General features: G+C 60.2%; 1 protein-coding gene across 7 annotated transcripts in view; it reads right to left on the minus strand.

Moving 5' to 3' along the window:
• Positions 1–23,884, minus strand: part of ATP2B4 (ATPase plasma membrane Ca2+ transporting 4) — a 44,246-nt gene extending 20,362 nt beyond the window's left edge. For 5 of the 7 annotated variants that reach the window (XM_061471853.1, XM_061471850.1, XM_061471857.1 and 2 more), the window contains exons 1-6: positions 23,739–23,884; positions 5,996–6,426; positions 2,580–2,777; positions 1,581–1,838; positions 737–862; positions 519–644 (exon numbers count right to left, since the gene is read on the minus strand). In XM_061471853.1, the coding sequence (XP_061327837.1) occupies positions 519–644; positions 737–862; positions 1,581–1,838; positions 2,580–2,777; positions 5,996–6,191 (904 nt within the window). In that variant the 5' untranslated portion in view covers positions 6,192–6,426; positions 23,739–23,884. Of the gene's footprint in view, positions 1–518; positions 645–736; positions 863–1,580; positions 1,839–2,579; positions 2,778–5,995; positions 6,427–19,708; positions 19,897–22,630; positions 22,655–23,738 lie in introns of those variants that run through there. The other 2 variants (XM_061471852.1, XM_061471851.1) reach the window with 2 other exon arrangements.
• Positions 23,885–24,797: the final 913 nt, after the last annotated feature.

Raw genomic sequence — 24,797 nt, forward strand, 5'->3', positions numbered from 1 at the left:
CACCGAGGCACCGACTCCCAGCACAGTGAGGAGCACCTCAGCCTGCCGGGCTGCTCCCCAACCCTCCTTCCCCTCTTGCCTCCATCACCAGGGAGCTCCGGGATGCCAGCAGAGATCGTCCCAAGGCTCTGGATGGGTTTCTATCACCCTATGGACAGCCAGGACTCACCTTCCCACCAAGGCTGCGCAATGAGCGCCGTGAGGCATCGCTCTAGGCCACTTGTCCCTCTGAGCATTGACCTCCCCCCCCACATCCCACAGCTCCAGGCTGCGGCTGCTGGAGAAGAGACAGTTGGAGCCGTGTCCAAAGGAGCCGAGATCTGGGTGCTTGGAGGCTTTCCTCAGGGAGCAGGGAGGGATCCCCCTGCACCTCCAGAGCTCACTGTACCTGCCTGGGCCATGGGCACTAACACGCACCCCACAGAGGTGGGGGCAGCCTGACACACAGCAGTGGATGCTTCCCAGGAAAGGGAGAAAGGCAAAAGGAGGGAAAGGGCAGGTTCAATGGATCTCCTTACCTTTCTTCACCTTCTTCTCCTCATCTCCTTCTCCTGCCCCCAGAAGAGTGAAGATGATTCCTGTCTGGGAGTTGATACCCACAGCAGTCACCACCATCCTGCCAGAGCCCTCCATCACATGGGTACCTGGCACAGAAGGGAGGCCGCGGTGAGACCGGACACCAGCACCACATCCCATCTCCTCCCCAACCCAGCACAAACCCCTCGCAGCTCCTCACCTGAGAGCAGCATGGGGTCTTTTTCCAGGGATTTCTTGACTTGGTCTGACTCCCCCGTCAGGGAGCTCTCATCTATTTTCAGGTCATTGCCCTGGATCAGGATCCCATCTGCTGGCAAGAGATCACCTAGGACAGGAGCAGAGAGGGGGTCAGCACAGCTCACCCTGCCCACCCCAGTGCGGGAAGGATGCTCTGTGTATCAGCAAAAGGAGTCAGAATTCAATCTCAGACCAAATCTAGGGAGGGGAGACGCAGCAGATGGGTATTCTAAGACAGATGGCTATTATAAGATGATATCCAGTAGGTCCAAAATCTTCCCTGATGTAGGAAAGCATTTGTTGGGAGGGCTTCTGCTCAATCAGTGCTTCTCCCGTCTGGTTTGACTGAGTCAACAGCCCAAAGCCTCCTGATACATACAAACTGCTACACATTACATCAGCCAAGGAAGGCAAAAGGGAAAAGCTCTGTGTGAAAACGAAGACTGTGTTGGACCAATCTCCTTCCTGCCAGGAGCTGCATGGGATGAGCATTCCCCCTGGTAAGCAAGGAGCAGGACCTAGTTTAGCCCAACATCTCCTTCCTAAGGAATGGTTCACCAACAAGGACAGGAATCCTTTCTGCATCCAACAGGTCACTAAAGCAACCCAATGTTGTGTGCAGAGCCTGGCTGAGCTCCAGCACCTCCCCAGGAGCATCTCCCATTGCTCCTGGCCATGGGATGCTGCGGAATAGAACCACTGGAGGAGGCAACACTTCCCCTCAAGGCAAAAAGGGCTGGCAAAGCAGAGAGGAGGAAGCCCCAGGCTCCAAAGCAGAGGGGCAGCCCCTATGCATCCCCACTCACCGTACTTGATCTGCGCGATGTCTCCCACCACGATCTCCGCCACCGGGATCTGGATCACCTGCCCCTTGCGAATGACCGTGAACTTCTGCTCCTGCTCGATGCGGCTCTGGAGGCCCCGGAACTGCTTCTCCTTGCTCCAGTCATTGAAAGCCGTCACCAGCACCACGATGATCACCGAGAACAGGATGGCTGCCCCCTCGATCCAGCCGGCCTGCGACTCGCCCTCGTCCTCCACGCCGCCCGCAGACTGGCCACACACTGCAGGCGGAGGAGAAACCCTGTTTGTACCCGCTCCCCACTGAGTGACACATGAATAGAGACAATCACTCCTCCCTGAGCTGCTCCAAGGGCTTCCCCTGCTCCCAGCAGAGGGGTTTTACCTCCCTGGAGGCATCTGATTCCTTTCAGTGTTCTCCTTCCTACTACTCATTTTTGGCAGAGGTTGGGCTGAAAGAGCCAGGACAACCAGCTTCTATTCCCAGTTGGAGCACCCAGGCCTCCCTCTGCTCCCTGACCCTTGGGTGAGTCACCATCTTCCTGCACCTCCGGATCCTTGCTCCTGCTCACCTCCTCCAGCACCGGGAAGGAGAAACTTATCCAACACCACTGCCCAACCACCACATGTGGGGTGTCGTAGTTGGAGCTACCAGGGGACAGCCAGCATGGTCCCTCTATGTCCAAAGCAAAAGGGAAGCCCCATGGACTTGGGAGGCCACTGGACCAGATGGGCTCTTGCTCTTTGAGCATCTTCTGAGAGAGCAGCAAGGAATAGCTCTGAGCTGTGCCATGGTGCTGGCTATGCCCAGACACATCCATCAATGCAGGTGCCTGGATGGCAAGGATCCCAAGGATGAGCAGAAGTAGCTCCCAGCTCCATCTGCACTACACTGACCCACATGATGGCCTGCCAGAGACAGCATGCATCCCAAAGCCCTGCTCCTGCACGGCAGCTGAAGCAGGTCCCCCCCACCAGTCCCACCACCACCACAGGGGACTCACGTTCATTGTCACCACCCGGCGGGTGGTAGAAGGACAGCCCCAAGGAGACTATGGCTGCGATTTCCAAGATGATGAGCGTGACGTCCTGGAGCGCTTCCCACACTAACTGCAGGAACGTCTTGGCCTTTTTGGGAGGAATGAAGTTCTGCCCGAAGACCTGCCGCCTCTTCTCCAGGTCAGTTGGGTTCCCAGACAAGCCTGGAGAGAGGAGGGACGGAGATGGGAACAAAACCCCAATGTGAGGAGCAGCACCCTGCCTGCACAGGGGCACGGGGAGCAGGCAGAGGGGATGCAAGAGCTTGGCTCCTGTCCCTCCATGGGGCAGGGAGCACGCAGGGACCGCAATGGGGCAGGATGAGCCGCCTCTCGCCGGTGCTGCAGCCGCACCGAGAGCCCGAGTGCCGGTTAACGCCAGTTGGCACTGCCCGCCTTGTTTACAGGCGGCATCAAATTAGCCGTAAATCTGGCACCGCGAGCGGTGCTCGGAGCCGCCGGAGCCACCTGATCCCTCTTCTCCTGCCAGCTCCGAGCAGCCACCGCTCCGGAGGCCGGCTCGGCGCAGCGGGAGAGTCTCCGAGCTCAGCCCAGCCCTATGGACATGGGAAACGGGGGGGGAAAGCGGGCAAAAAGGGGGCAAAAAGGGGGCAAAAAGGGGGCAAAAAGGGGGCAAAAAGGGGGCAAAAAGGGGGCAAAAAGGGGGCAAAAAGGGGGCAAAAAGGGGGCAAAAAGGGGGCAAAAAGGGGGCAAAAAGGGGGCAAAAAGGGGGCAAAAGCAGCCTTCACTCTTTTCCTGCCAGCTCCAAGGAGCAGCCACTCTGACGACTGACCTGGTGCAATGGGAAAGTCTCTGAGCTCAGCTGAGTGCTATGAGCATGGTGCAAAAGGGGGGCAAAAGGGGGGCAAAAGGGGGGCAAAAGGGGGGCAAAAGGGGGGCAAAAGGGGGGCACAGGAGCCTTCCCATCCCAGGGCATGGGCCAGCAATCGGAGACAGTTTGTTCTGGTCATCCCCTGCATTTAAAAGCCATTAAAAAGCCAATGGGGTCCCAGGTGAGAACAGCCCCCCCCCCCCCCCCATGCCTAGCACCACCTTAACCAAGCCCTGCACCAAGCCCCCCCAGCTGTCTCCACCTTAAGATGGCCCATGGGGCTGCTGCCAGCTCCCGAGATGCACCGGGCAGGCAGCAGCAACACTGGCCCTGGATGCATCCCTGTGCCTGGAGCAGCCTGGCAGCGATGCCCTCCGGGGAGGACCAATTCCTCCTGCTTGGGACAGCTCTGCCATCCCATCCAGAAGGAAGCATCAGGATGAATCCCTTTCCCCTTCCACGCACCCCACTTTCTGCTGAGACTACACCCCGGCTGCAGGGAGGGGATGCGCTGGAGCAGCGCCCGGTCCCCACCCAGCCGTGACGAGGCAGCAGGATCCTGGGATCTCCCAGCCCCGATTCCCACCCATCCCAAGGTCTGCAGCCGGATGGATGGATGGAAAATGTGGCTAACTGCTGTGGGTTGACTCAGCGCCAGGGCTGGGGAGGCACCGCGTGCGCCGGGCACACACGTGCTCCCGCACGAGGATGCGGGATGCTGCCACAGGGCATGGAAGGTTGCACACGTGGCTCCTTCCAAAGCCTATGTCCCATCCATAGGCATGACCCCAGAGCTCCCACACCCTCCTGGGGCAGGTTGGGAGGTGCTGGGGTTTCCAATTCACCTATTGCAAAGAGCAGATGCCATGGGCACCATGACTCCAGGTTGCCAGCAAGTCCCTCCCAACCAGGGCCACTGCAGGGGCTGGGGGGACCCGGTTAGTGGGGATGTGGATGGGAAGCTTTGGATGGAGGCCACAAGGGACAGCAGGAGAACACCCCCCTGCATCAGAGACCTTGCAGGCTGGGAAAGCTGCTTTTGGGTGGCAAAACCTTCACCCTTCACATCATGAACACTGGCACAGGGTGCTCAGAGAAGCTGTGGCTGCCCCATCCCTGGCAGTGTTCAAGGCCAGGTTGGACACAGGGGCTTGGAGCAAGCTGCTCTAGTGGAAGGGGTCCCTGCCTGTGGGACTGGATAAGCTTTAAGGTCCCTTCCAACCCAAACCATTCCGTGGTTCTCTGATTCTATGAGTTCCTAGGGGGAATTCACACACAGATCCCACCCTGCACACGCCAAGATGTGGCTGGTGTTCCCCACATTCCATGTCATCCTCTAAACCCCAGCTGGGGCATCCCACCTGCACACACCCCCCAAGCTCTCCAGAGCCGGTGGATCCCACTCCCTACCTCCCCAGGGATGCATCGAGGCAGGGACATGCTCCAGCCTGCAGCTTCCAACCTTGCTGGGGTTTCCCTGGGTGTCTCACCCTAGAGACACAGCTGGAGCCGAACACCTCACTCCGATGGGATCAGGTGGAGGTGACTCAGGCCTCAAAATCCCTTCCTAAAAAACCCAGCTTATAGGAAATCCCCTTTCTTCGCTCTCAGTGCTCAACAGGACGGCGTTTGGGACACACAGCAAAGCTCCAGAGGCAGGGATGCGCTGGGGACACCAGACACAGCGACACGCATCATTGCCTGGAAGCAGCGCCCGGATCCAGGGGCGGCCCTGCCACAGGGCCACGGCCGAGCCTTTCGGGTCCTCTCCCTTCCCTCCCCTCTCCTCCCAGTCCCAAGGATCCCGCTCCCACTTTGGCAAAGCCAAGCACATTGTTTTGTGACCTGGACTTGGTATTTCCACCGGGACTCCCCCCCCTTCTCTAATGACATCCCGATATTGTCTCTCCTTCCCGGTCCCGCTCACAGCTGGGAAACACGCTAATCCCCAGCTTACAGCGCTAAGAATAACACCGAGTTCTCAGCGCCGAGGCACAGCCACAGCCCCCAGCCCACACAGCGCCCTGGGGCCGCATCCTGTTCCCAAGCCCAGGTAAGCAGGGGCTCTCTCCCCCTCTTTTAATGCCAAGGAAGGGGTGCAAAGACACCCACAGCCACCCAGTGCCTGCCCTTGCTCACTGGTAAGGGATGATATGCTCCACACAGCCCTTTCTACCTTCACACTCTCCTTCACCCCCACCACACACAGCCCTCCATTAGCACTAAGATTATATAGGGGAACGGTTGGTACTGACCTGGGGGGCAGCAGCAGAGAGGAGCTCCCACACATCCCTCTTATGCCCCATCAGCTCCTCGCCCCTGCCTGCATCCCACCTCCCAGGGGATGCAGGGCTCCAGGCTATGCCTCAAGGGATCCCTAGGGAAGATGCTTCACTTCTTTTGCCTCCTTCTCTGCCTTAAGTGATCATTCCATTTGGATGCAGGGAGCCACCTCCCACAAGGCTTGGGATGGGACCACGCTGTCGGAGCCACCAGCTGCATCCCACAGGCACCCAAGCAAGTGGTCCCCCCGCACAGGGCAGCCGCTTACCTTCAACCGGCGACGTCTTCAACCTCTTGCAGACGTTCTGCACGCTGCCATAGGAGTCATTGAGCCGGGCGACCGCCTCGGCGCTCCTCAGCTCCATGAGGTTCCTGAGCTCCACCATGGAGCAACCAAAGTCCCCCTCATGGTTGCCTTCAGCAACCGAGTTCCCGGGGTGGTGGTCGGCCACGTTGTTCGTCATCTTGCGGCTGGCGGCTCCTGCAGCACCTTCCTTCGAGGCTCTGGTGAGGGGATGCTCGGGACGGCCCCTTCCCTGGGGGCTGCCCGGGTGAAGAGGGTGCCTCTATCCAAGCCCAACTTCTCCGGATAAAGGTGTAAACAGGATGTGCATGTTACCGCGGAGGCGACCTTAGCAACGACCAGCGTGCATCTCCTGCAGAAGGAGGAGGGCTCCCTGGATACCACAGCAACTGGAGCTGCAAAAACAAGGATGGGAAACAAAAATATCAGCGTCGGAAGGCCTCCTCATAAACACACGGGATGCAGCGGTACCCAAGGATGGGCACCCACCAGGAGGAACGTGGTTTAGAGGCACCTTTATGCTCATCCAGCCCCGGGGGTCACCATAGAACCTGGCTGAGCAGGAGTTGGGCTGGGAGGGAGCAGGGATAGGCTCGGCATGGGCTGTGTGGGGTGTTTGAGTGCAGGGAAAACCATCGGCAGCGCGGGGGCCGGGCAGGAAGAGCTCCCAGGTGGTTCTTCACTCAAGCCCGGCCGCCCGGCACACAGAAACGCTCCCATTCACCGGGGGTTAAAAATACACCTCAGCAGTGGAAAACAGCTGCTTCCTGCATGGGCTGCTGGCCCGGGAGCACCGGATCACAGCAGTGCTGGCAGGTAGGAGAGAGCATCCCGAGAGACGGCAGCGACAGGATGGGGCTCGCAGCACCCAGACCTTCCATCAGTGGAATCATTCAGCAGGAAGCAGAGAAGCTGATAAAACCTGCTGGGTTAACGGTGGGACTCAATGGCTTTGTGGGTCTTCTCCAACCTAAAGGGCTTTATGATGGGAATTTTAGGATGTGGAGCTGTTGGAGTGAGTCCAAAGGAGGCCATGGAGATGCTGCGAGGGCTGGAGCAGCTCTGCTCTGGAGCCAGGCTGAGAGAGCTGGGCTGGGGCAGCCTGGACAAGAGAAGGCTCCTGAAGGGGAGACCTGAGAGCAGCTCCAGTGCCTGAAGGGGCTGCAGGAAAGCTGGAGAGGGGCTTGGGACAAGGGATGTAGGGACAGGCCAAGGGGAATGGCTTTAACCTGCCCAAGGGGAGACCGAGATGAGCTCTTAGGCAGAAGCTCTTCCCTGTGAGGGTGCTGAGGCGCTGGCACAGGGTGCCCAGAGAAGCTGTGGCTGCCCCATCCCTGGCAGTGCTCAAGGCCAGGTTGGACACAGGGGCTTGGAGCAACCTGCTCCAGTGGAAGGGGTCCACTGAAGGGGGAGCTGCTTTGGTCAGAGGGGGAAAGAAAAGGCTTTCTCTGATGCAAGCTCGGATGGCAGCAGCGATGCTCCCAGGCACCTCTGCAGCACTACAGAGGCAAAGAGCCTGCAAGGGAGGCTCTTTATGGAGAGAAAATGAAACCTTTCCTAGAGCGATATAAATGAATAACAAATGGGGAACGGTCACTGAGGCAGCATCAGAGGCAACAGAGCAAGCAGAGATGGGAAGGAGGAGGGAAAACATCCATCGCTGCTTCCCAGGAGCACAGGGGATGCACCAGCCATCCCAGACAGGCACCAGACCATCAGGGGACCATCCCGACAGCACCCTGCAACAAATGCCCCCAATTCCAACCCTGATCACACCAGCTTTGCAACCCCTCCCTGCACACCCTGGTCCCTGGGAGCTCCAACCCCACCAGCAACACCCAGGGCGGCTCTTGGTGTTATCAGGAGGCAACAGGCACCAACGGAACCTCAGGGACATCACTGCAGGAGGGTCCTGTCTACTGACTGCAGGCAGCAGAGGGATGGGGAGCACAGGGACATCCTCCCCTCAATGCATTGCAGCTCCTGGGGCACCCAAACACGCACCCTCGGGCAGAGCATCGCTGCTGCCCCATAAAGCAGAGCTCACCAGCATCCCCGACCCAGCATCCTCGACCATACCCAGCCCGGTCACCCCATGGCTCCTCACAGAGCTGAGCTCATCTATGTTTCAGAGGCACGAAGCTGCTGGCAGCAGGGGGCAGGAGGGCACAGGTCCAATTAAACAGACTCCTGCTGATTAAGAGTAAAAAGCTTCATTCCCCCCACCTCACCACACTCATTTTCCCCTCTCTTTCATAGCAACCAAGAACTTCTGATGAGAGCTTAGAGGCTAAGACAGTTAATTAACACTGTACAGCCTAGTCCATAATTACCCCTGGAGGAGCTCAGGGGCACCCATCATCACCAGCCCATGCCCAGCACCTCCAGCCCCAGGGGCTTGCTCTAATGACAGGAGGGACCCTGGTGGAGGAAAGCTCCTGTTGTCCGCTCCGAGCATCCTCCTCCAGCCCCGTTTGGGGTCAGAGCATCAACCTGCTCCTGCCCCACAGGACAGGCTGGAAGCATCCATCCCAGGCAATCAGGGCGCTGCACTCAGCCTTCCCTAACAGCCAACGCTCCAACGAGCGCCTAATGACTCCAGCAGCATCCAGCAACCTGTCCCCAACTCCAATAACTCATTCCCAGAGCCCCCCAGGCACTGGAGAGGCAGAAGGGTCCCCCTGAGGGTCCCTTAGGAACCAGGGCAAGAAAGCAGAGCCCAGAGGGGAGCACCCAAGAGAAGCCTGACTGCCCTGTGTGGGAATGGCTGCATGGGACCCCCAAGCGATGCATTATCACCCCCCAAAGAGCATCCCTGAGCAGAACAAGGGTGGCTGCAGACCAGGAGCAGTTTGGAGGTGGCAGCGTGAAGGACACGGATGCTCCTGATCCATGGGCCTGGGGACAGGAGCAGGAAGGCTCCGGGAAGGAGCAGCCGATGTGGTGCTGCAGGCAAACCTGCCCGGAATAACAAACAGCCACATTAGACCTTGTCCTGGCTGGGAACGTGGCCACGGGCTGGCACCGGAGCAGCCCTCGGAGCGGGACACAAGGAGGAAGCAGGAAGGAGAGGAAAGCGGGATGCTCGGAGGGACAAGGGGTATCTAAGCCACGCCACGTGCGACACCTTCAGCCACGCCAGGCTGCGTGGTACAGCCCACGGCGGGTGGCACAGCCCATGGCACCAGCGCCCAGCACACACCAGGCTGTAGATGCTGCCTGAGCACCGGGGCCAGTAGGAAAGGGCATGAATCCTCCTGGCTCAGCACACTCAGACCCATGGTGAACACCATCCTGCCCACCCCAGCACAGCAAGCCCTGAGCAAGCTCTGCTGGGTTCTACACCCATGGAGGAGAGAGAAATCCACACCTCAGCTCCTCCTGCATCTCGCTCCAGCCTGGACATCTCCCGCTATCCAGGGCGGAAAGCACCGTGCTGAGGAAGAGCAACACCAGCCACCACATCCCCTGCCCGGAGCCACAAATCCCACCCGCTCGCCAGGCAGGATCAGGCCCATGGAGCAACCCTCAGGCCATGTGGAGGACAGTTTATCCCATTCCCCAAGCATGTGCCTGGCTGCAGCAGTACAAGAGGCCACCCCATTCACTATCCTTCACTCCCAGCCCCTCAGCAGCACCCACCAGGGCTCGTCTCCTCTCCCACTTCAGGGATGGGGCATTGGAAACGCTGGGCTGCTGTAGGTTGCCATGGTAAACTCGATGTAAAGCTGTCAGGGATGCAGCTTATGTTGCCAAGCAAAGAGGGGAAAAAAAAAACCACCCAAACCCCCCAAATTCCCCATTCCTGGCCTGGGTTTAAGATTTTTCCCTTTGGAAATGGAAAGCTCCAGCTGAGAGGCTGTGCTTCCACCAGCGCTCGCTCGCATCCAAGGAGGAGGCGCAGGACCACGGATGCCAGAGCAGGTCATGGTGTGGGGGCCTGCACCTTCCACACTGACACCGTGGAGCGGGGCCATGCCCCAAGCAGGGGAGGGTGGAAGAGGCAAAGCCAGGCTGGAACACCCCAAACAGAGCGCTCGGAGCATCCTGCACCAGCAGCACGAGGGAGCCGGGTCTGAGCCCCTTCTCCCTGCAACACAAGCATCCTCCTTCTGTGCTCCTTCCTGCAGGCCCTGGGTACCAAGACCAGAGACCAGACATGGCCCAGCCCTGGGCAGGCACCTGCATCACCCACAGGACCTTACCTCCTCCTCCCATTGCAGCATCCGCTTCCTCCACCCCAGCAGTAGCCTGGGGCTGCCCCAGGGGCATTTCTCTTCCCAGTGGGGCCACCCCAGCACCCACCAGTGGGACACCCCCTCCCCCCCCCCCCCCCCCCCCCAGTGACACCAACTACAGGATGCTCCATGGGTGTGGGAGAACCTTGGGATGGGGGAGACACCGGTGACAGCAGCACCCTAGGATCCCAGACTGGTTTGGGCTGGAAGGGACCTCAAAGCTCCTCCAGCTCCAACCCCTGCCACGGGCAGGGACCCCTTCCACTGGAGCAGCTTGCTCCAAGCCCCTGTGTCCAACCTGGCCTTGAGCACTGCCAGGGATGGGGCAGCCACAGCTTCTCTGGGCATCTCCCTTCCGTTCTGAGCAATCCTTGCCTCAAAGGGGAAGAATCTCTCAGCCTTCACCTTACAAGAATTGGGGGGGGGACACACGACTAAACACTCCCTGGAGGTGATAAAGGAGCTGGAAACAGCCAGGAAGCGCTGGTGGCGGGCCAGGGGTAACCAAGTCACAGAGCACAGCACAGGGCTGATGCTGCACCCGCAAACACCAACCCCAGTGCAAACGTGCTGCAGGGCCAGGAGCAGCTGGAGGCTGCTCCCACTCTAACCCCCTGGGAAAGGCAGCATCACCGCCTCCTGCATCCACATGGGGGATGAACCCACCATCCCCTCAGGCACAACTTGAAGTCCCAATCCCCAGCTGAGTCCTACGCACCCTCAGTGAGTGGGGACACACGGAACCCACCCGGTTCCTGCAGGCAATGGGTGATGCCATCACACACAGCTGGCCCCGATGGCACCGTCAGCACAGCCCACAGAGCTGGAGCAGTCCTCCTACACCTTGTGCCGAGGAACACGCTTCCTGCAGATGGGAGCGAACCCCAGGGTCCTGTGGCACAAAGAGACACGGGCAAGGGGATGAATCAGCCTTCGTGTCCCCAGCAACCCATCACCTCACCGGGATGGGCTTGGTTGTCGCCAAGCGTGAACACCAGCACTAGGGTGACAGGGTAAGAGAGCTGGGGGGGTTCAGCCTGGAGAAGAGAAGGCTCTGGGGAGACCTTAGAGCAGAACCTGCTCTAATGGAAGGTGCCCCTGCCCATGGCAGGGATTGGAACTGGAGGAGCTTTAAGGTCCCTTCGACCCAAACCATTCCATGATTCTAGGGATGAGGAAGAAACCAGAGCATCACCCTGCCCAAGCAGCGCTACGCCATCCTCCTCCTCTGTTAGCAGGGTCTGGGGACCAAAAGGCAGCTCTGAGCCACGCACTGGGGACCAAGGCTTTGTGGAAAGCACCAGTGAAAGGCAAGCAAAGGCCACCTTCTCCGAGAGAGCATCTCTCCTTGCAGGCCACTCCGCCGGGAACACGAGCAGCTGCCATCAGCCCACTAATTACAGCTCCATTTTCCCTGGTGTTTAACGAAGGTAGGAAAACAGTTGGGGCAGCAATTAGCTGTTGCGAGAGGCAGGGAAGGGGCTGGAGGCAGGAGAACACAGGGCAAGCTGCGGGGGCATGGAGCACGCAGCGATCCGTGACGTGGTCCCCCAAAACCCGCTGCATCCCCGTGCATCTTTTAGCATCCACACGGAAAAGGCACCAGCTGCCAGAGCCTTGGTGGGTGCTGGGGGCTCAGGAATCTGCCCTCAGCCCCGGGGCTTCCCTGAGCCAGAGGGTGCAGCAGCCGAGGAATTCCAGGGAGGTGGAAAAAGAAAGGGAACGGAGGGAGTCTCCAGGCGAGCTGTCAAGGGGAATGTTTCCATCTAAGGCCTTGGTATTTCTCTCGCGGGCGCCTGCACTAAATCAGCCCCGCTCCTCTCATTATCCTTTTGTGCTTTACAAGGTAGCACAGGCGGTGGAGGAATGCAGCAGCACACGGAGAGCAAACCCCAACCAGCACATACCTGCTGCCCTCCATCCCTTGGGCAGGCAAAGCATCCCCAGTGCGCAGCACCAGGGGCTGCGATGGACCCTGGCACCAGGCTTCATTCATCCCTTCTCCCTCTCACAGCATCAAGAAACAGGTTCCTCACACCCCAGCCGGGAGCACCGGGGGGGTACCAGGCAATGAAGCATCACATTGGGCAACTCTTTCACTCTTTCCTTGCCCTTCAATGTGTTTTGCAATGCCCCACTGCGGAGGTGTGCAGGGCAAGGAGCTCCCACCGGCTTCCCCCATGGAACACATCAGCCCCACCGTAGACACAGCCCTGTGCTTGTTCTTGTGCTGGGTTTACAGCCTAGAGCAAGACCAAAGGAACAGAGGGAACGGGTTGGGATTTAGGCGACTTCAAGACTGCAGAGCGTGGACTTGATGATAGGATAGATAGGGATGATGATAGATAAGGCAGCAAACCAGGCCTGGGACTCCGCCTCCCAAACTCCTCTTGCAGCACCACTGACCTAATGGATGTTGAGCAACCGTCACATCCCAGCCCCACGCTCTGACCAGCCGGGATCCTCCCAGTTCATGGCACACCCGGATGCTCGCTGGTCTCAGCACCCTGCTGCAGGAGGGAGATGACGCCGATGATCCCATGGGATGGGCAGTTGGGATCCCACCCCTCTGCAGATGCTCCATCCCCACGCAGCTTCTCCTGGGGCTCCCACCATCGGATGGGGCAGCCCAGCACTGGATGCAGATGCTCTCCAATGGGCCTCATCTCCCCACACATCCCTGCTCCTTACACACATGGGGCAGCACCACACTGAGCACAGCACCAGCGCTCTGCCAGCCCTGGCAATCCCAACTCCATCCTGTTCCGCTTGAAACCCGGTGAAAACCAGCAGGCAAGAACCGACCCAGAGAGCACCAGGAGCCTCCCCAGCAAACAGCACCCAGGCAGGACGCATGGGTACAGGGGTATTTATAGCAGTATTACACAGGGACAGGGGATTCCTACCCTGAAGATCCCCGGGGGCTTAAAATAGACCCAGTCACTTCCTCCCAGCAGCAGCTTGGAGAAGCATCAGCTTCTGGAAACCAGAGGAGAGGCTGAGCCCTTGGGTCTCCAGGCACCCCAAGACACCTGGGGGAGCACAGCACCAACCTCAATGGCAGCACTGCAATGAGCTGCTCCTGCCTAGGGTGGTAGAGAGGAAAAACCCCAATGCAGAACCCAAACCAGCAGCAATAATGATGAAATATCCTCTTGTTCCAACAGGGAAACTGAGGCAGAGGGAGCAGAGCTTGTTTGACACCACACGGACCATCAGTGCCTTAGCACAGCGGTGAGCAGGGGTCCCCCAAAGCTGGGATGCTCTACAGGGGAACCCCATCGAGTTCAACCACCCCAAAGCAGGCAGCACAGGGTTGACCCAATGCTCAGATCCCAACCATGAGGACACGGCAACGGGCTGGGGATGGCAGCATCCCTCCAGCCACCCTCACCACACAAGGAAGGGGGACGGGATGGGTGCCCCTGGATCCAGCACCCACAGCTCCCAACCGACCCAGCTCCAAGGGCTCCCGCGCAGTCCTGCTCTGGATCACATCCCGGATGGATGGTGTGCTGGACACTGGATAACGTCCCCCGTGATCCCGGCTAGGAGGTATCCGTGGCGCTGGCCCACAAATCCATGCTTTCCCATTCAGAAGTCCAAGCAGAGAGGGGAATTCCAGGTGAAGGGGGTGAGCCAGTGACCAAGGGGGGGGGGGTTATGGGCACCCTCCCTGCTCCAAAGGGTTAAGGAATAGAGCCGGGAAAAGCGTGTCTGCGATAGGAAAAACACACGAGCTCCCAGGGAGAGCGCGCCGGCTGCTCCCGTTTCCCTTCCCGACATGCCCCGCTCCTGGGAAAGTGTAGGCTGTTTTCCATATATAACTGCAAACTGTTCCATGCAGTAAGAAGTCTAATTAAAGGGAGGGAGGGAGAGCGGGAGAGACGCAGAAGGACCGAAAGGCAATATTTATCCGAGGGAAGAAAGCCTGCATCCCGGGCACCAAATTAAACCCTTGCAGAGCAAAAGCCCCGTGGTATCATCGGGAGAGCAAATCTGGGCAGAGCACAAGAGGGAAATCACAGCCTGGAAAACTCCGTACCAATAAATGCGAGGGAAGAGCCAAATGGGCCAGGAGAGCACGGGGAGGGGCAGGGGAAGGAGCTCATCCCAGGCAGTTGCTGGGATAAGGCAGCGGTGCAGGAGGGCACGTGCACCCATCCCACATCACCACACGAGTCCTGCGGCTGGAGAACTGGTTACTGATGTCAAGAGCAGGGACCTGCTTGAGGAATGGGTACCAAAGTGAAGCTGCATCCACAGGGTGTGAAATGCCAAGGAGGAGAACGGGAGCCAGCAGGTGAAGGAACACCCATCCCACTCAGACACTCCAGCCCTGGCTCTGGGCTGCATCCCACCGCATGGATGCTTTGGGGGTACCCAGGACGGGATGTGCCCGTGTGGATGGGGAACACACGCACCGGATCCGCTTGTCAAAGCCTCTTTGTTAGAGCTGCGCTTCCCAGAAGTGCCAGCCACAGCCCCAAGGTAATCCAGAGCCAGCCAACACGTTCCAGCCCTCTGCCTACACAAGGTGTCACTGCATTTTAACACCGCTCCCCTGTTTAATTAAGTGCCAATACATTTAAAGGTCGCCCGATGGAAGCTGAGCCCTTGCCAAGAGGTGTTTGCTGCAGCGCTCCGTGCCGACAGCACCAGCATCCCCATGGATGCTGCACGTCCGCTCCCAACGACTGGGGACGATGCCCACTGCACCCCAAAACAGGACCCAATCCAACACTACGGATGCAGCCATGGAGCCCTGATGTGCGGGGCACCGCCATTCCCAGCCCTGTCCCACCTCCATGCAGGCACACGCCCTTGCGCCGCAGGCGCCCAGCACCATCCTGACCTGCCACCCTGCTTATGCAGCGTCTCCAACCCCACGCACTCCCTCCCGGCTTCAGGCAACGCCCCAGAGGCTCCCAACTGTGCCAGGAACCCCAGGAAACTGGGAGATCCCTTTCCTCAAGTGCCAGCGCTGGCGAGGTTCCCACCTCCCGCATCCCTCCGAGTGGGACGGTGCCTTGTACCCCCTCCAGCGCATCCTTTGTGCCCACAGATCCCACCTCACCCTGCAGGGAGAGGGCAGCCTGGAGGTTGTGTCCCCCTAAAACATCCCTCCTGGGGTTGAACCTGCGATGATTCCCAAACTTGGATTGAGCTCTGCTTCAATCAGACTCCCTTGCTTAAGAGCTGGGACAAGATACAAGGACAAGGACACCCCAATTGCACGGTGGGGCTCAGAGCCCAGCAATGCCCCCGCTAGCACAGGAGCCAGGCCCGCAGGTTCCAAGCAACAGGAACAAAGCAGCCCTACATGGCACAACCCAGGGTCACCCGAGGTGAGAGCCGGCCACCGGCCGCTCCGCACTGCGCTGGATACGGAGCTGTGGGCAGCTTTCCCCGGCACTTGGAGGGGTGGGTATCCAAGCCCCAGCGCTAATCTGGGGATAAATGGCAGCTTTAGCAGCGATAGGGCAGAGATTACCGCTGCGATCCGAGTGTTAGGGGCGCTGCGCTGGCAGCCGGCAGCGCACGGAGGGATGGAGCAGGGCGATCGGCAGGGAACACAGCGAGAGGCTCACACCACAGCCAGCACACGGCTGGTGCCAGGGTACAGGAGGCAGCCGCGCCGCCTGCAGCGAGCCTGCATCCCCTTGTGGCATCCATCATCATCCTCTGACCCCAGGCAGGGTCAGAGCGAGTGCTTTCAGCCTCTGCATTACAAGAGCAATGGAACGCAGGGACCAAGTGTCACTGCCGAGGAAGCCTGCTCGGATCAGGGTCCCCCAGCACCATCCGGGGTCCCCCAGCACCACCTACACCACACCCTGGGGAGGCCCCTCCGTTCCCCACTCTTCTGGGTCCCTTCTCAGCAACGCTCTGCCCAAAGCCATCACCTCAATGAGCTGGAGCCAGCCTGTGCAGGCAGCTGCGTGTGTGGGGGGGGGGGAGCGGGAGGAGGAAGGGAGGATCCCTCATTGTCCTTTCCAAAGGGAAAAGGGACAGTCCCGTGAATAGCAGTGCCCGGCAGGGCAGGAAACACCTCCAGCCTCCTCGCTGCAGGCTGCATCTGCCCATGGAGAGCAGAGGACACCTGCACACAGCACAGGTGTCCCGAACCGAACCCCCCCGGTGCTGCAGCAGCACAAACTGCAGCATCCTGCAAGGATTTGATGCATTTCACGTTCAACTGCAGGAGCGAGAGGATCCCCCGGCTGCTGCCCTGCAGAGAAACACCCAGATGCTAAGGGGAAGGGAAGGAGGAAGAGGAAGGGCCATTCCCAGGTAAAGGAGGGGTGGGATGCCCAAGCTGCTGCCCAGCCAGGTGAGACCAGGTGCACGAAAGATGAGCACAGCCACAGACAGGAGGCACAGACAGGGAGAGATGGAAAGAGTGGGAAAAACAATGCCAAGAAGGGAAGCAATGAATGGGAAGAGATGAAAGGCAGTGGGGTCAGGAGTTAGCACAACAGGCTTGAAGGGCGGATATGGAGCCGGAGCACGCGGCAGAAGGATTCTGGCTCACCCATGGCTGCACTGAGGGGAGCCAGCCCTCGAGCATCCACTGGGTACCCAGAGAGCCACCCCCAAAACAGGCACCTACAGAGCAACATCAGCTCCCTGACCCATGGCTCCCGCAGGCAAAGCAGCCGCCTCCCGCCATCCCATCGGCTGCATTTGGCACCCAGCACATGCCAAAGGATTCAAACTGCCCCTGGGAAGAGCAGCCCATGGATTTAATACTCCATGGAGCAGCCATGCGGGAGGCACCCAGGGATGCTGAAGCAGGTAGCGGGTTGAGGGTATGCAGCTGGTTTTGCCCCCATGGGGAGATGAACGGGTCTTGGCTGCTTGCTTCCTCCTTCCCCCCTGAGGAAAAGGCTTGGGAAACACCCCCAGGTACTCCCTGAAGCTCTCCAAGAGGAATCACCGCCTGGACACACTGAGCTGTTCTGGTCCTTCCCTTTGTGTGTTTCGGACAGTCCCTTTGGGGTCAGGCTCCGGAGCAATTTGTCACTTGGGAAATAACACCACTTGAGGCCTCCTCCCTCAAATAAACCTCAAAAGACATCATTGAGACAAGCTTCATTTGGACAACTAAAAATAGGCAGCACCAGTCACACCGGAAAATGCAGGCTGGGCAGCTTCACACTGCCACAGCTCTATGGGACACTGCCTATAGGAAGGGTCCCCCCAGCTCCAGATGTGTCCCTGGGTGATGAGAGCAGCCCTGGCCCTACAATGAACGAGTGATCACCGAAAGACCCTTCACGGCTGCTCGGGTGAAAGCTGTGGGTCCCTGCGCTTTCCCAAGCAGGATGCGGTGACTCAGAGCCACGTCTGCACCAGGACACCCCGGAATGATCCAGCCACGCTCCCAGCTTCTCCGCAGCCAAGCCAAGCTTCTGGTCCCAGCTCCCTGCAGCTGATTCACCCCGCGCTTCCTTTCCTTCCCCCAGCATCCCCAGGCACTCGCAGCCCGGCCTCGCTGCCAGCTCTGCCTGCACACGGGATAAGCCCCCGGCACTGAGTAATGCGGAGAGGTGGGATGGTGCTGGAGCTCCCCCCTCCCCTGCACGCCAGCAGCGGCGCTGGCACAAGGGATGCGACCCTCACAAGGCACAATTCAAGCGTGGCTACAGCCCCACAGCAAATCCCACTGGCAACTCGGGCTCTGCCACTGCCAGCCTGGTGGTGCCGGCTGCCGGCACCAGCCACAGACCCAGCCTGCCCTTGATCCATAGAATGGGTTGGGTTGGAAGGGACCTTAAAGCTCATCCAGTTCCAACCCCTTGCCTTGGGCAGGGACACCTTCCACTAGAGCAGCTTGCTCCAAGCCCCTGTGTCCAACCTGGCCTTGAGCACTGCCAGGGATGGGGCAGCCACAGCTTCTCTGGGCACCCTGTGCCAGCGCCTCAGCACCCTCACAGGGAAGAGCTTCTGCCTAAGAGCTCAGCTCAGCCTCCCCTCGGGCAGGTTAAAGCCATTCCCCTTGGCCTGTCCCTCAAGCCCCTCTCCAGCTTTCCTGCAGCCCCTTTAGGCACTGGAGCTGCTCTAAGCTCTCCTCTGATGCCTCTCTGCAAACCCCTTCCTCCCTCCAACCAACCTCTCCCTTCCCCATAGGCAGCACTAATATTTAACCAGGGTCCCACTGGAGCACAAGCTCCCTCCCAGGCTGGGTCACCCCAGGGCTGCCTCCATCCCAGAGGCCGCACCGGATCCCTGCTCTCAGCTCCGCCACGTGCCCACGGGGCTGCCCCTCCAGAGCAGGCTGGGAATGCCGGGGGGGAGCGGGCTGGGAATGCCGGGGAAGCTCGGCACCACGCGCTGCCGGCTGGCAGCTGCAGCGGGATGTCAGGCAGGGCTCGCATGCAGCCGGCGCCGCGGCTGCTCTGCCCAGGTGCCACGCTCATGGGAGCATCACAGAGCGAACCAGGCACCCGAGTGCCACAGATGGAGCCCTCCTCTCCCATAAGGCAGCGATGAGCTTGGGGGGGGGGGGGGGTTAACCCTGCAGAAAGGGGGTGAGGTGGGAAGATGCTAGAGGACCGAGCCATCTTCTCCCTCATCCTCATGCCCCTCAGCTGCCTGCAGCAGCAACAGCCTCCGAGCTGCAAGTGACAAAGCAGCTTTCCCACCAGCCCTTCGCACAGCATCGCGCAGCCAAGTGCTCCAGCAACCCCGGGGTTGCTTTCAGATAGCTGGTGAGAAGGTGAGAAGAGATGAAGAAGAGCTGGAGCACCACGATGCTGTGCCACCGAACCCCGGGGAGGGTTGAAGCACAGAGAGATGGAGCGCCAGCATCTCCATGAGTGAGACAAGCCGAGGGCACCCCATGGGGCTGGTCAGGGCTATCAGCACCCTGTGGGCCAGCGAGGGCTGGGGAAGGAACAGTAAAGCTCTATCTGCTGCAGCAGGGTCCTGAATTAGCATCCTGAGAGACCATGCTGAAAAGCAGACACCTTCTGTCCGAAACACGAGCCCGGACCTGAAAATCCCATCACTGGATCCGATGCTCAAAGAGCAAAGGGCACGGCCAGCCCCAGGCAGGCCCTGACACCACGGGGCAGGGCTGGTCCCCTGCACACACACACACACACCACCCCCCCCCGCCCAGGGCAGAGGCAGCTCCATGAGGGCCAAAAGCTTATTTTTAGCCTGGGGAAGGCAGGATCCCGGGAGCCGCGATCCCGGCTCTTGCCCTTGGCTCAGGGCGCGCTGCTCCTGCCACTGCTGCAGCGAGCACCTCGGGCCTCAGCGCCTGTCCCCCCGGCTCCGCAGCGCTGGAGTCAGCCCCCGGCTGGCATCGCCAACCGGCCCGATCCCTGCTCTGCCCCAGGAGGAGGATGCCGGGATCAGCCCCGGAGCCTGAAGGATCCGGATTATTTACAGCTCCGGAGCGGACCGCGGCGAGCTGGGCAGCGCTGACCTTTCCGTGCCGGAGACAAAGAGGAGATGCCAAGAGCCTTGGAGGAGTCACCGGATCCGTGTCGGGGGGCTCTCCCGTGCCAGCCGCGACGGAGCAGGAGGCCGGAGCCACGCAGGGGGCTCTGGAGCTGGCGGGGGCCACGGGAAGCTCAAGCGCGCTGGGATCCCAGCCTGGGAAAAGGAGGGATCGGATTCCTCCCTCCCCGTCCCCACCGGACAAACTCTTCCGGGTAGGGACTCCTACGCGCCGCGCTCTGCCCAGGCACAGCAGCAGCAGGAAAACACGGGAATACGGCATAAAACAGGCGGAAAAGGGGCGATGGAGCCCGGCCCCTGCAGCCGCAGCAGCGCCCGGCTCCTCTGGCTGCCGGCGCCGCGGCTCAGCCCAGCTGCCGACTCATCCCTGCCATGGAAGCGGAGAAGGAAAAGTTTCCCCGTCAGCAGAAAACAGGGACAAGTGGCCAAGGCTTGGCTCCCGCCGCCCTGCTGAGGAGTCTCCGGGCCGGGGGGTGCACGCAGTGGGGAGCAGCGCGTCCCCATAGGCTCCCCATGGACCCTCGCCAACGCAGAGAGCCAGCCCTTGGCACTGCCCAGCGGGGTGATCCTCCCCATGCCCGTTCCCTTGCTCCGAAGCGAGTTAGTGACAGGATTTAGGGAGAGGACCACAAGCAGGGCCAGTGTCAGCGATGTGCAGTGTCCCCTCGGTCCATACAGTGTTTAGGACGATGCCACGATGTAGAAGCACCAACATCCCAGAAGCACCCAGCATCCAGGTTGGATGGGGCTTGGAGCAACCTGCTCTAGTGGAAGGTGTCCCTACCCGTGGCAGGGGGGTTGGAACTGAATGAGCTTTAAGATCCCTTCATCCCAAACCATTCCATGATGCTACAATCCCACCTCACCACGGTCCCCACATCCCTCACCCTCCTGCCCAGGCAGTGCAGGCAGAGGAATGCTCCCAGCCAGGACTCCTGCATCCCCTGGAGCACGTCGCTGTGCATCAGCTTCCCACCTTTAAACCCAAGACCCCTCCCAGAAGCTCACAAATCCAGGAGGACACGGAACTCATGGGTTACTCACAGAGAGCTCTCCCTGCATCTAAGTTGCTTAATTACTGCTTTAAAAGAGTCACCAGCGCTCCGCACCTCTCAGGCATTTGCTTTCTTCCTTTCTCTACCCAGGGCGAGCTTCCCTGCGATTCTTCCCCCCACCCCCTTTCCTCTTTCTAATGAACAAATAGAGGCACAGGTTTTATAAGTCCATGGAAACTCTATTATCCCCCTGCATTAAAGCCAAAAGCAAGTAATTAAAACATCAAAGTCAGATGTTTCATTAGCTCCGCCTCGCAAAGCACTGGCAGGAGGTGGCAGGAACGTGGCTCCTGTGGCCAACTGCATCCAGGGACCCCAAGTCCGGACCCGCAGTCCCAGTGTCACTGGGAAACGCAGTGGGAAGCTCTGGGCTGTCACCTGCCTGTCCCTCTCCTCCATCCCATCACTGCTCAGTGCTGGAGGCCTCTGCATGCCCTGGTTTTGAGAGGAGGAAGGCACCAACCACCCTCTCCCTATCCCCCAGGAGCATCTCCACCACCAGCAACGCAGGACAGGTCCTTGTTCCCCCACCCCAGGCACAGCATGAAGGCAAGAGTGATGGGTTCATATTCCCAGCTCACTTGCAGATCTATTTCCTCCTCTGCACATCAGATCTCCACATGTACAGAATCATGATGGAGAGGACATCTCTGCCTCCATCCATCCTCATCAAGTAAGCTCCAGGCAGCCCACACGCATCACACAGCATCCCTCACCCTGCCTGGATCCGCTCCCAGCTGCCCCCAGCACAACACAGGAGCTGGGGAACACCAAGGAGGTGGTACCCATTTATGCTGCAGCAGCCATCTCCCCCATCCAAGGACCTGCATCCCATTGCCACGGTCACTCTGAGCTGCTCCCCTAGCCTGGTCCATGCCACAGAGCAGCAGCAAAGAGGCATCGGCAGCGAGTCCCCACTGCAGAGCTGCTGCTCAGCACCAAGCTCCTTCCAGTGCTGCTGCAACAGGCACACGCGACCACTGCGGGCAAGCCCTGCTCGTGGCCTAACAGCGAGGGGAAAACAACAGGAAAAGGCGGAAAACAATCCCAAAGAGCCCAATAGAGGAGCAGGAAGCAGGCAGGGAAACCGCAGCCCCTGCAAGGTGCAGGCAGGGAAGGAAGGAGCAGGCTCATCTCCCTGCACAGGCAGCAGGGGAAGGCCTTGGGGAAGACGAGGGAACTCCAGGCACAGCTCCACCCCGGTGTGCTGCAGAACAGTGGAGAGGAGAACGGGGCCCTCCCTGCCCAAGGACCGGGGTGGCTCCAGCACTGCACATCCCAAGCTCCTTGCACACAAGGCTCCGTGATGCTCCAGCCACACCGGCAGCAAGAGATCCCGACCGAGCACAGAGCGCGCAGCGAGAGCCGGATCCACAGCAGGGAATTCCCTCCGTCACCGGCTCAACCGACAACACCCAACGACACCCTTCACCCCCTCAAGCCTGTACCTGCAGCGCTCGCCCCACCTCGCCTGCAGCAACAGAGCCCAGGCTCTGCAGAGGACCCTGCACATCACCCGCGGCGCTGCCACTAGCGAGGGTGCGACAAGGATGGAGCCCGCACCCCGAGGGGCCGGGCTCCGAGGTACAGGGCAAGGACAAGGAACGGGGAAGCTCTGCCTCAACGCCCTGGGTGCTTCCCAGCTCCATTTGCAGCTCAGCACCAACACCCCGGGCATCCCTTGGGCCGCGCCGGTGCGGCACCCGCCTTGGCACGGGGCACAGGATCCACATCTCCGAGGGAGCCGCTCCCAACGGGCTTTAGGGAATTAAAGGGGTCGGGAGGCCTCCAAGACCACCACCAAGGCTCTCTCTACCCAGCCCCTTCCCTACTTGGGGGCACCTCCAGCCCCCTTGATCCCAAGGGTGGGATTTCCTTGGAGGTTGACCCAGGCGGACACACACATGGAGCAGGGAAGGGAAGCCCGTGCTGCTGCGAGGTGGGGCTGGCGGGGACGTCAGCTCCTCTTGCTCATGATTAAATAATGTGGGTGCGTTTGAGCGCTCAAGGAAGCGAAAGATTGAGGGCACAAACCCGCCTGCCCCATTAGCGGTTGGGGGGCACCCCCCTCTGCACCCCACCTCGGGCACAAACAGGCTGCGCTGGTTTGAGCTCTGCAATCCAAGCCCCCACCCAAGCCCAGGTCTCCAGAGATAAGAGCACAATAACCTATTGTCCCTCCTCCATTCCTTCCCCCTCGCCACATCTCCACTCCCCTCCGGCCAGGCAGGGAAGGGAACACCCAAACCATCACCCCTTTCACCGCCCCAGGGTGCTCCTTGGACCCGAAGCGATGCTCGGAGGCTTGGGATGCAGGGAAAGGGTAAAAGGAGTGCGGAGGAGGCTCCTGCCTGCCGGCCATGTGGGCAGGGTTCGCCTTTAGCTCTTGATTTCCCTTTTCCTCCCCTTTTTCCCCCTCCCCTTTACTCCTCGTGGTCCCTATCAACCGGCTGGGTGCAAGCAAAGCGTGTGTGTGGGGGAAACCACAGGCAAACACCACGCAGCCCCCCCCCCCCCCAACCTCCTTCGTGCCCCATGGATGCGGAAAGACCCCCCCCCCCCCACCCCCTTCTGTTGCCGCAACCCCCCCCCCCCCCCACACACACCGCCTTTCCCTATGGGAATTATGGAGCCATCAACCCCACAGCACCGCATCCCCCCCACTCAATTCCATCCAGTACCACGCTGCCCCCCCGCCATCAAAGGGCAGGCAACAAGTTGAATGGAGCTTACACCACCCTATATGTTAAAAGAGGGGGGGGTCCGAAGGCGCGATTCCCACTGGGAAGGAACGGGATGGGGGGAAAGCAACGTGCCCATCGCCCCACCCGCGGCGGGGGCCCCCCGCCGCGGGTGGGGCTATGGGCACGTTACTTCCCCCCCCCCCCCACGCCTTAAAACACCCTAAAACCACCCGAAATCACCCCAAAAACCACTCACCTCGATCCCTGCAGCGCCCGATTGGCAACGGAGCCCCCTCGGCTGGCCATGGGAAGGAGGGGAAGGGAAAAGGGGGGGGATATAAAGGGAACGGACCCGGAGCTAGCGGGAGAAAATGCTTGTCATGGCAACCCGTGCCGAGCCGAGCCGAGAAGGGCTCGCCCCAACCCGCCGGAGGAGGGGCTCTCTTAAGGTGGCGGCCCGCCCCGTCGGGCCGCTTTAAGGGGGGACGGAAGGGGATGGTGTAATCCTATGGGAGAGTGGGGATACCCCCCACAGCAATGTAGGGACCCCCGAGCAATGGGGGACCCCCCACCCCAGGCAGTACAGTGACCCCAATGGGAACCCCCAGGCAGCGTGCGGGTCGTTTCCCTCCCCACTGGGCAAGCATCATTAATGCACCCCCAAGCAGTACAGGGGTACCCCAAGAAGTGAGGGTATCCTCATGCACACCGCACTCCCCGCTCCGGGCAAGGAGTGGGGGGAAAAATCCCTATAGCACCGTGAGCAAAACTGGGGCTCTCATGGGTGCTGTGGGTTTGGGGCTCCCCATAGGCACTGTGAGTTCGGGGTTCCTCATATGGGCACTGGGGTTTGGGGCTCCCCATAGGCACTGTGGGTTCGGGGTTCCTCATACGGGCACTGAAGTTTGGGGTTCCCCATAGGCACTGTGGGTTCGGGGTTCCTCATATGGGCACTGGGGTTTGGGGCTCCCCATAGGCACTGTGAGTTCGGGGTTCCTCATATGGGCACTGGGGTTTGGGGCTCCCCATAGGCACTGTGGGTTCGGGGTTCCTCATATGGGCACTGGGGTTTGGGGCTCCCCATAGGCACTGTGGGTTCGGGGTTCCTCATATGGGCACTGGGGTTTGGGGCTCCCCATAGGTACTGTGGGTTCAGGGTTCCTCATATGGGCACTGGGGTTTGGGGCTCCCCATAGGCACTGTGAGTTCGGGGTTCCTCATATGGGCACTGGGGTTTGGGGTTCCCCTTGGGCACTGGGGTTTGGGGTTCCCCATAGGTACTGTGGGTTCAGGGTTCCTCATATGGGCACTGGGG

Source organism: Pezoporus flaviventris, unplaced genomic scaffold (assembly GCF_033815535.1).
Source record: "Pezoporus flaviventris isolate CSIRO_AGI_PZ_B2104156 unplaced genomic scaffold, CSIRO_AGI_Pfla_v1 ptg000069l, whole genome shotgun sequence".
NCBI classification, from domain to species: Eukaryota; Metazoa; Chordata; class Aves; order Psittaciformes; family Psittacidae; genus Pezoporus; species Pezoporus flaviventris.